General features: G+C 36.7%; 1 protein-coding gene, 1 long non-coding RNA gene and 1 other non-coding gene across 16 annotated transcripts in view; 1 reads left to right on the plus strand and 2 right to left on the minus strand.

The window, feature by feature from the left end:
* Positions 1 to 11278, plus strand: part of Tacc1 (transforming acidic coiled-coil containing protein 1) — a 114904-nt gene that overhangs the window by 80212 nt on the left and 23414 nt on the right. For 6 of the 14 annotated variants that reach the window (XM_078031237.1, XM_078031235.1, XM_078031236.1 and 3 more), the window contains 4 exons: positions 2972 to 3007; positions 4290 to 4350; positions 6340 to 6547; positions 10070 to 10122. In XM_078031237.1, coding sequence (XP_077887363.1) covers positions 2972 to 3007; positions 4290 to 4350; positions 6340 to 6547; positions 10070 to 10122 — 358 coding nt within the window. The remainder of the gene's footprint in view (positions 1 to 2971; positions 3008 to 4289; positions 4351 to 6339; positions 6548 to 10069; positions 10123 to 11278) is intronic. The other 8 variants (XM_021735311.3, XM_021735313.3, XM_005338397.5 and 5 more) reach the window with 3 other exon arrangements.
* LOC144370460 (uncharacterized) lies at positions 2326 to 4800 on the minus strand. Its single transcript, XR_013430442.1, has 2 exons — positions 4233 to 4800; positions 2326 to 3925 (listed from the first exon to the last, which is right to left on the minus strand). It is a non-coding gene; the product is annotated as an uncharacterized LOC144370460 (long non-coding RNA).
* LOC120884383 (U6 spliceosomal RNA) lies at positions 11172 to 11277 on the minus strand. The gene has a single exon (XR_005726802.1). It is a non-coding gene; the product is annotated as a U6 spliceosomal RNA (small nuclear RNA).

An 11278-nucleotide genomic window follows, 5' to 3' on the forward strand; every position in this document is an offset into this window, starting at 1 on the left:
ACCTTTACTATATTGCATAACTCCTGTGTAGAATCAGAAACTCTATAGAGATTTCCTTTGTAGATTTCTACCTTATTTCTGAATCCTCAGCTTATTTGGCTAAACTTTCTCTCCCCTCTCCCTATATATTTTTTATGATTAAATCAGATAAAAATTTGATGGTTTTCAGAAATCCTTGCTGGGAAGAATTCCAAGCCTACAAATACCTGTCTAGGTCAATTACTTGCAAAATGGTTCTTGTGGAATCTTTTTACTTAAACAGAAAGTAGAAACTTATTTTTGTTTTTTGGAAAACTACCATAAAATGTTGGTGAGAATTCTTGTCTCTATGTATAGTTTCTGGTTCATTAGCAAAAAGGAAAATTTCTGATAAGAATTTTTTTTTTTTGAGAGCAAAGTAACAGGATTTATTAGAGTAATAGGAAGAAAGCAAAGTTCCCAAAGAGGGAAGGTTCCCAAGAGAGGGATACTGAAAAGTGGCTACTATCTAGGGGTTCATATAGATCTACAGGTTTAAGGAAGTCAGCCCCTGCCAATCCTGGGTAAGGCACTCAGGGTCCACGAGATATTCATGCAGACTTTGGTCCACTCAAAATATCAACCAGGGGCTGGGGATGTGGCTCAAGTGGTAGTGTGCTCACCTGGCATGCGCAGCGCGCTGGGTTTGATCCTCAGCACCACATAAAAATAAAATAAAGATGTTGTGTCCACCAAAAACTAAAAAATAAATATTTAAAAAAATATCAACCAGGCATTTTTCTTTCTTTGGAGAGGCAGAGACCCCAGTCATGTAGGTCCTGATTTGAAAATAGCCTTTTTGTAAGTTTCTTAGCAAATATCTGTAGGTGCTGTTTGCTTTACTGCCCAGGAAGTTATCCAGGGGGCTTTGATAAGAATATTTTAAATGATCAGTTAAATCTGAGTAAATTAGTCTTTTGTCATGTGCTCCTCCCACACTCCTCATTTCTCCCAGGATACCTGGATGGACTTTTGCATGTCTTTGGAGTCTCTGGAGTGATTCCTCTGGTGATATTCCATGTCAAGCTTCAGTTTAACTTTGTTATAGGATTATCTTATCTCACTAGTTAAATTGAATAAGTGACAGTTATAATCCTTTGTAACCCTGTGGCATTTTACTAAAAGTTAGACATAAAGAAGGACTCACAAAATGGAGGGTGAAATGTGAAAAGGGAGTATGAGAAGTATACCATATTTGTAGTTTTCATGAGATAAGTTGCAGAAATGCTTGTCAGCATTACTATGACTTATAAGAAAAATAACAGGTGGTGAGTTACACTGGAAAGGAAAATATATCCAGACGTTTAAAGAGAGCAGGTATTGGGCTAGGTTGTGGCTCAGCGGTAGAGCACTCACCTAGCACATGTGAGGCCCTGGGTTTGATCCTTAGCACTACATAAAAATAAATAAATAAAATGAAAATATTGTGTCCAACTACAACTAAAAAATAAATATTAAAGAGAGAGAGAGAGAGAGCAGGTATCCATTTCAAGACCAAAGAGGTTGAGGAATGTAGACGTTAGTTCTTCCACAGCCCTCTAGCATGTCTAAGAGGAATGAAATACCATTAGTAGCTCTGGATTTGTTCTGTGATTACATATGAACAGTTAAATGATTATTGAAAAATATTATTGATGGGTATCTATCTACACAGTTTACTTTTGTGGCTTTTAAGGTTAGGTAACTCTGTGTAGATCACACTTGGGGCATGTATTGGGCATGTTGCCACCTTGATACTTCCTACTCTAAATATGAGAAGCTTCTGCGTAAGAAGTCACTTGGGAGCCTTCTTTTCAGTTACATACTGAAGTATGTATATAGCCAGTGCACTCATGTTAATGGGACTAAACCTGGGCCAAAGAGGAGAAATTTTATTATATGCTTTATGTTCAGTACCAGGAACCACCCTCCCTTGAGTTCTACTATCTTCCCTCGGTAGCCTTTTCTTCCTATTCTGTTTTCATTAAATGAACTTCTCAATCTAATATACCTTTTATATATGTTTTTAAAATTCTTGTACAATCAAAACTCCCATTTTCTTTCTTCAACAAAGCAGTGCTAGCCAGCTTTTCTAATGTTAGGATTTTGGTTAGCAGGGCCCTTCATTTGTAGGAAAGACTGAAAATATAACATTTGGTGGTAGCATCTAGTGGATAGTTTTGCATGGCATTCAAAAAGACATGTACAAGAGCTGGCCATAGCGGTGTACTCCTGTAATCCCAGCAACTCAGCAGGCTGAGGTAGGACAGTCATGAGTTCAGAGCCAGCTGCAGCAATTTATCAAAGTCCCAAGCAGCTTAGTGGGACACGGTCTCAAAATAAAACATTAAAAAAAAAAAAAAAAAAAAAAAAGGTCTGGGGATGTGGCTCTGTGGTTAAGTGCCCTGGGTTCAATGCTTGTACGCGCCCCCACCCCTCCAAAAAAAAAAAAAAAAAAACGATGCATAAGATTGACTTCTGGATTCCTCTATAAAATGGAGACACCAGAATATGAGCGGAATTTTGCTGACCAAATAAGATAAATTATGTGAAATAATTTTCAGCTTCTTAGTGATAGATACCTATTGTAGAGATATCTGGATATCTTTTCAACTGTATTTTTGTTTGCCTTTGATCTGGATGACTTGACAGTTTAGAATAAACATGCTCAGTAGTGAAATATTATTTTTAAACATTACACATATTTGGAAAGTTTACTTCTCGTCTATAAATTGAGTATGTGGCATTTCTCAGTATACCATTCTCTAAGTCCATTAGACATGAGGTGCTATTGATCATTCACTCACTAGTGCCAACATTCATGAAGATGTCATTTTTAATTTGTATCTCACCTCATAGAAAGTACTATGCAACTTTTACATTTACCAGAATAAGATAAATATTCTAGTCTTCACATGATTTTTTTCTACATCTGTCTGTCTCTTTCCTGTCTCTAATTTTGTTGGTGCATCAGGACTACTGAGCAAGTGAAATTTCTCTGTTTTCTGTTGTAAGTACTTTTGCTGTTGTTTCTGTTTGTCCCTGGGACTGTTGGCAGTTTCCTCTCCCACTCCTGCTCCAACTATCTTTCCATAGCATGTTGGCTTCTATTTTTGAGTTTGATCTTTTGATTATTATTATTTTGCATTTCATTTGCCACTTCATAAGTCAGCTTAGCATTGCAATTGTATGTACCTAAAGGAGTAGAGATGCCCTACCCACCTTAGGTGCGAGAGCTTACGCCCCCGGCTTGGCACACGTCATGTGGCGCTTTAAATACCAAGAGCTGGCTTGGCCTTAGGATCATCACAGCAGTGGTTTGAGAGACTGCTCTGCTATTTAATGTTGTAAATAATTGGATTTTTTTGATAGGATAAGGCTGCTGACTTGGAGCAGGTAATTATTTTACTGATAAATTTTATTGAGTCAACTCAAGTTTGGTGGCAGTGGGTAGCACTTAGATATTAGGGAAAGAAGACCATGAACAAAGTGGTTGTGCACATTGTATTACTTTACATGCTTGTTTTAAAATTTTTTTCCCACCAAAGAAAAGCAAGTTATAAATAATTCTTTTCTTGGTCAGCGTGGTATTTTTACTGATATTTTTCAATTCATTAAAACAGAGCAGAATCTGAATTAGTCCTGTGATCACAAATTATGTGCTAGTCTAAAAATAACAGGTGGTCCCAAGTTTTCCACTGTTCTAGACTTTGTATAGTACATGGTGTTCATCTTTTATCTTACTCCTTAATAAGAATGATAACAATTAATTAAAATACTTTCATACCTTGTTTACCACAGTTCTTTTCTGTAAGCACCTAGGTCTAGACTGGAGCTGTCTTACGAGGCTTCTGTTGGCTTTTAGTGCAATAAAGAATTTTCAAAGAATCTCGTCCAGCGTGATGATTTTTCTGGTAAGCGTCAATGCCTAGTGAGTAAAGACAAGAAGAACCAAATGTCTAGCTGCAAGGCTATCTCATCTAAAATGATTTTGGTGGTGTACAATTAAAGATGGTAGGGGTCAGAGTACTGATGTTTGACGACACACAGAAACAAGTGAAGTGGTCTTTTCAGAGAAGGAACCCAGCTGTCTTTCTTTCCTCACCCTGTCTCTTTGGAGAAGATTCAGAGGCAGCAAAGCTGTCTCTACATCTCTACCGTGCAGGTGTATGATTTGTGTGGTGCTGTATGCTTTGCTTTTCTCTGCACACACTGCGCTTTGCTCCATCTCATACCTTGAAAGTTGGCATTGTGATTCCAAACTGTCCTGTTGGTCTTTTTTCTCTTTCCAGGAGTGGCTGTAAGGTGAAGAAATACGAAACTCAGTCTCTTGCTTTGGATACTTGTTCTCAGGTAAGACTGTGCCTGTCACCAGAATGTCTCTTAGACCTATAGTCCCTTGACTAGAGTTTGCATCCTCTGGAGGAAGTTCATAGACATTTTCTAGTGGGTGTCTGAGTACTCATCTTTAAGAAAACTAATTTTTAGATCCTTAATGTCCTAAAATCATCTGGGAAGTTCCCTGAAGACAAGGGAACTCTCACAATGACCCTTTTTTATTTTTGCCTTTTAGAAAAAATTCCCACTCTAAATCTTAGAAAGATGTTCACCACAGAGTGTGAAAAACTTCCAGGGCACCAAAGGGAAGATTTGAAATATTGGTGTAGGTTCTCAGACAGTAATTGGCTTTACTAACTGAATAATAATTTGTTTAAGTCAGGTGGTTTTCCAGTTTATTGCTTTCAACAAAATAGGATCTGAGTTGTCAGCTGATAGATAAGTATTGATGAAAGAATCTTTTGGCACATAACTTGGGAGAGGATTCAGAGATTTGAAAGACATTTCTATTATAAAACTTTTCTTTAGCTTTATGTTTCTATGTATGTAAATAAGATTGATCATTGATTTATTAATTTAGAAACGAGGAACAAAATTGATGCTGACACTTATTTCATTCTAGCAATAAATAATATCCATTGTGACTATATGAAGTAATTGGAAGCAAAAAAAAAATCAGGTTTATCTGATTGCAATGAGATGCTTTTTTTAAACTTTATTTCAGCATAACTATAGTTACAGAAATATATTCATATTTAATAGATCAATTTAAGTTTAACTCATCCTATATGATTTGGACCAGAAATTTGATGTGTAGCTTAAAAAATTAAGAAAGAGGTGGAGGGATTACAATATGAGTTATTTTGTTCTTCATCTATTACAAATGTATGAAAGTCCCTCCTTCAAATTTTACCAAAGCAGGCAGCAAGAACAATGAAGAAAAAATTTAAAATGAAGAGACTTATGGTCAAAGGAAAAAATTTTAAAATTTTACAAGGAACCTTTAAAAGACTTTCAGTCATATAAGTATATTTCACTGGGTTATTTTTTGGTGGAAGTGGAGTGGAATACAAATTCAGAAAGAAGAAAGAATAATATAAATTTCTGACCACTGAAAAACTTGTTTGGGTAGCTTTAAAATGGGTCAGCGGATATCAAATCAGAGTTGGGTTGGTTTTTTTTTTTTTTCTTTTTTTTAGTATATTTTTTTTTAGTTGTAGACTAAATTGCATTAGACAAGATCAGTGGTTAGGGGCTGGAGATGTGGCTCAAGCAGTAGCATGCTCGCCTGGCTTGCGTGCTGCCCTCAGCACCACATACAAAACAAAGATGTTGTGTCCGCCGAAAAAACTAAAAAATAAATAAAATTCTCTCTCTCTCTCTCCTTAAAAAAAAAAAAAGATCAGTAGTTAGACTATACCATATATTGCATCCACTGCAGTTATTTAAAGACAATTATCTTAAAGATATTTGTTATTAATTATTTAAAGATACTTTTTTGTGCTGAAAACTGTTTAGGTGAGACTTAAAAACACAATGGGGTGCATGGGTTTTTTAAAAATTAGGAGGTATCTGAGCAAGAAATTTTGTGAAAACCACTGCTTTAAATCTCTTAAACTGTTTGCCTATAAATTTAGGCTAGAAAAATCTCGATTTTTCAAACCTTGGACTCAAATTACAAAAGCTAGGTTCTAGAAAACACAGCATTTCACAATTGAAAGACTCCAGCAGTCTTCTGGCTCTGGACCTGGCTCTGCAATTAACTCCATTGTATTGGGGCCACTTGCTCCATTCCTAGGTGTCACTTTTCCCCATTTTTGCCACATTTTTTTTTTAGAATATATGCATATATACTAAAAAAATGGATACAGTACCTTTATTTTGTTTGTTTTTATGTAGTACTTGGGATTAAACCCAGTGCCCACACGTGCTAGGCAAGCACTCTACCAAAAAGCCTCAACATTTTGCCTTTTTAATAGATAATGTCTTTGTTGCTTTTCCCAGGATGAAGGAGCAGTGATCTCCCAGATTTCAGACATTTCCAATAGGGATGGCCATGCTACTGATGAGGAGAAACTGGCATCCACATCATGTGGTCAGAAATCAGCTGGGGCCGAGGTGAAAGGTGAGCCAGAGGAAGACGTGGAGTACTTTGAATGTTCCAATGTTCCTGTGTCTACCATAAATCATGCGTTTTCATCCTCAGAAGCAGGTATGGAAGCATATCTTCATCTTTGTTATATACGTAAGCATAGAAATGCCTGAGAGTCTAAAAGTAAGAGATGCCTTAGATAAGAGAATTGGGTCACTTGATGGATAGATTTAGAATGCTTATCTACACTTTGCTTTATCTAGAAAAGAAATACAGGAAAGTGCTTATTGAAGTACTAGGGACTTATGGACGAGTGTGGCAGTATGTTCTAGAGAAATTATTGCTTGAATTTTCTTATGACTTTGTGTTAATGTTGGCCATATCTGAAAGTATGATGGCCTATAAATATGTTGTAATTCTTTGTAATTACTGTGTTCTTTGTTTAACTTCCAGAAATAATAACAATTAGCATGTATAGTGCCTTTCCATGTGCAGGTGTTGTTTTAAGTGCTTTACTTGTATTAACTCCTTACTGCTCACTACCTGCTGCTCTTTTTGCTATTCTTCAGAGAAACAAAGTGAGGCACAGAAGCTAAGTAGCTTGACCAAGGTCACTTGGCTAGTATAGGAGGGAAAGGGATGTTTTTTCCTTTCCCATTGCAAGGTTCATGGCTGAGACCTGTATAACAAAAGACAGACTAATGAGAAAAACATACAGATTTATTTAACACAAGTTTTACAAGGTACAGAGCCTTTCAAAATGAAGACCTAAAGATACAGGGAAGATTGTTTTTACGGATAGTTATAGGAAGTACAATTAGAGGAAAGAAAAGTAGATCTGGAGGGAACTTATAACAAGGGCTATTTGTTGAGATTCTTCTCATTGTCTCTGTCTTCAAGGATGAGAATGTTCTTTTTCTCTGAATATTAGGAGTACCTCTCTGGAATAAGGGTCTTATAATCTGTTATCAGGGGAAGATGAGAGAATTCTTTTACGTCTTGCATCGGGGAGAAGGACAGACCTTTCTGCTTCCTCAAATGATGAGGTACCATATTTGAGGGCAGTGTGCTCTGAACACTGTCACTAACAAATGGTAGAAACAATTGGAACCTAAGCAGTCTGTTTCTATGGCCTTTTAGCAGTAGTGCTAAAGTGTGGAATGATTATTTTCATTATGCAAGGCTATTATAAGTTTGTCCTGAATGTGATACATTAAAATTGACAAGTACCTTATGAAATTCTTCTTAGTTTTCTAATGAAGTACCTGAATTAACTTTAGCTGAAGCCTTTTCCTATGGGTCTCTTCATGTCACTTTAGAATGAAGACCCTAAAATGGCTCCACATAACATCTGTGGAACTTAACTTATGAAAGATTTGGAAACATGTTCCGTGTTATATTATGAAAGATTTGGAAATGTGTACCTGATTACTCTCAACATTATTAAAAACTTAGATCTTCTTAAGCAACACAATTCTTACCCACACAATAGTGTAGGCTTTTTCTTAAGAGTTTAGAAAGTCATTCTCTGCCATTCTGCATCAAAGAAAACAGATGGACAATCAGGACTTTGAGCAAGTTATTCTCCTCAGCCACCTCCTAGCCCCTCAGGCCTCAGTTTCTCATTTACTGTTACTATGACAGTTAACTAAGATAATCAACTTATTAAGAGAAAAGGTTTATTTTGGTTCCAGGCCATGATCAGGTGGCCCTTGACTTTTAGGCCTGTGGTTGGGGTTGCCCAATCCCAGTAGTGGGGAGCATGTGATGGAGTGTAACCATTCATTTCACGGTCAAGAAGCAAAAAAGAAGGAAGTAAGAGGGTGGAGTCCCACAGTGTCCTTCAAAGGCACCCCACACCCATGCCCAGTGACCTGAGGACTTCCCAGTAGGCCCTACCTCTTAAAGATTTTGCTATCTCGGGGTTGGGGATTTAGCTCAGTGGCAGAATGCTTGCCTAGCACGAACATGGCCCCGGGTTCGGTCCTTAGCCCTGAAAAAACAGAAAGATTTTGCTGTCTCTTAACAGTACCATCCTAGGGATCAAGCCTTTGGTGGACATTTAAGATCCTAGCTATTGCACCATGCGTAACATTTCTGGTGTCTTTCTCTAAGGCCTTGTTCACCATTACCCCTTTTACCCCACTTTCTCAATGTTAATTCTTAGTACTCATATTTGCATTTGTTTCTTGTCCATATCTGAAGTATCTTTCTTTGACATTTCCCACAAAAATTCCACCTTTTTTTCCAGGTCTCTCTGCATGTTCCTTGAGTCCCAAGGAACCTCTGCTCCCACCATGTTTTTTCTTGCCCTTCCAGTTCTACAGTACCAGTGCCATGCACTCATTGTAGGAGGGTGGCTTTTGTATCTATCTTATTTGTCTCCAAGTTAGGGATTATTAGAGATGTGTCTTTGAATTTCCTCTGACACAGTACATGGTAAATATTCGTTGAAATATGTTCTTCCCTACTGGAGGAAATTCCTTGAAGAGGAATTTCTATTAGATAACAGCACTATTCTCAAAGTTGGTAAATAGGCTAATTGGCTTTGGAAAAGCACAAAAGATTTAAACAAGCTGTTACACTGTAACTTGTTAGCTGTATCAAAGGAACACGCCAAGGCTGTGGTCTCTGGGGACATAGGGGTGCTACAGGCTCTGGTACTGGAATCAGAGACTATTGGCTGGAGAGAGAGTCACCTTAGAGATGCTTCTTAATGGATACATACATGGGTGTTCCTCTAGAACCAAGAAACTCTCACTGATGGGAGGTAATCTCTGTGTTGATATAGCCCCACTATCCTTCTGTGAGTATAGGGCAAATGGGAAAAGGAGGTTGTAATAAGGAATTTGGGCTTGCACTCACAGGTGTGGGGAGGCTAAGAAGGGATTTTTTTTGTTGTTTTTTGTTTGTTTGTTTGTTTTTAGCAGAACAGTAATGTTCATATTTGTTTTAAATAATTAACTATTGACCAAAATAGTATTTAATTATTGCTATATAGATGATTGTAGCTTTAAATTTTGGTATGCTTTTCTGTATCATTAGATTTTCTTCTAAGGGCATATTCTGTTTTTTGTTTTTGTTTTTGTTTGTCTGTCTAATGTAGTACAATATCACCTCTGGTGGTGGAGGGAAAAATAGACCTCACACAAGGTAACTGTTTACAGGGTATAGAGAAGATAATAAATTTAGTTTTGCAGGCTCAAAATTTAAAGCTTAGTATTTTATATGCTGTATTAATTAGATTGAGAGTGAGTTCTTCTGGGCTAGAATTTAAATTTAGACTTGGTAATAAAATAACATTCATTGTTAATAGTTTCCTCTTCCTGAAATAATACCACTGTTAGTACAACTCATTTGCTGGACTTTTCAATGGACACAAGGGGGCAGCCTTGATGTTCTTTCTGTTCGACCATTGACATTCTGTTTATGGCTGAGTGTATATTCCTCTTCTGAATGTTATGGACTTCAACACTAAACAGATCAACAGAACTCAACAGAATGCAAGTGCTCATTTTAAAATTTCAAAACATTGTTGGTATGTTTGTAGTGACTTTGGACCTGTACTGAAGTTCCCAAGAGTCTTTCACCAAGAAAGAAGGAAATTCTTGGAATAACTATAAAAATGACTTTTTGTTTTAGGTGTAGAGAAAGAATCGTGTCAGAAGATGGACAAAGACGGATCTACTGTACTTGTAAGTTTTCAAATTCGGAGGAACAAGGTGGAACTCTGGTTTTCTTCAGTATTTGATTTGAAGCCCATATTATAAATTTATTAAAGTCTAGTCATTGTTAGGTGATGATGATGAAATTGTGTATGTGTGTGTGTGTGTGTGTGTATTTCCTTTTTTTAAATTTTTTTTTTAGTTGGACACAATACCTTTATTTCACTTATTGATTTTTATGTGGTGCTGAGGATTGAGCCCTGGTCTGGCAAATGCAAAGAGAGTGCTCTACCACTGAGCCACAAACCCATCCTTGTGTGTGTGTATTTCATATGTACATATGACACATTTTCTTCACTGGAGAAACTCATAGTTTATGCATAATGTTCTATACAGTAGCCAGTAGCCACATGTGACTGACTGTTGAGCGCTTGAGCTGTAGCTAGTCTGAATTGAAATGCCCTGTATGTGTGAAATACAAACAGTATTTAAGACTTATTACCCCCCCCAAAAGTGGATTATTAAATGCCACAGTAACTTTTTATATTGACTACCTGGTGAGATGATGATATTTTTGATCTATAGAGTTAATTAAACTATATTATTAAAATTAGTTCTACGTGTTTCTTTTTATTTTTTATTGTAGCTACTAGAAAATTAATAGGTACATATGACTGCCAGTATATTTCTGTTGAAGTGTACTGATATAAGACACAAAATACAAACTAAAAATACCCTGTGGAAAATGTTTTAACAGAATGTGTTCCAGGGCTGTCTGACTACATGGCAGTTGTTGAGGTTGGATGTGAGCTAATAAAAAGCAAAAAAAGTTTTTTTATTACAGAGGATTGAACCCAGGGACCCTCTAATACTGAGCTACATCCCTAGGAGTTCTCTTTCTCTCTCTCTCTCTCTTTTTTTTTTTTTTTGTTGAGACAAGGAGTTGGTCCAATAAAATAAATAAATAATTTTTAAAAAAGGAAAGAGGAGGACCTAGGAATGGTGTAACACTAGAATGATCCTCAGTTGACAAAGGTGCATCATTGAGATTGTTTCCCTGCCTGTGAACATCAAGAACCAAAAATACAGAATGCTTCATGATTTTGCATGCCATGTTGCACATGTGCCATACATATCTTCTCCATATTGTTTCAGTTTCAGTATATGTGCTGCTGAAGTGAGTATT

Source organism: Ictidomys tridecemlineatus, chromosome 14 (assembly GCF_052094955.1).
Source record: "Ictidomys tridecemlineatus isolate mIctTri1 chromosome 14, mIctTri1.hap1, whole genome shotgun sequence".
In the NCBI taxonomy this organism is placed as follows: Eukaryota; Metazoa; Chordata; class Mammalia; order Rodentia; family Sciuridae; genus Ictidomys; species Ictidomys tridecemlineatus.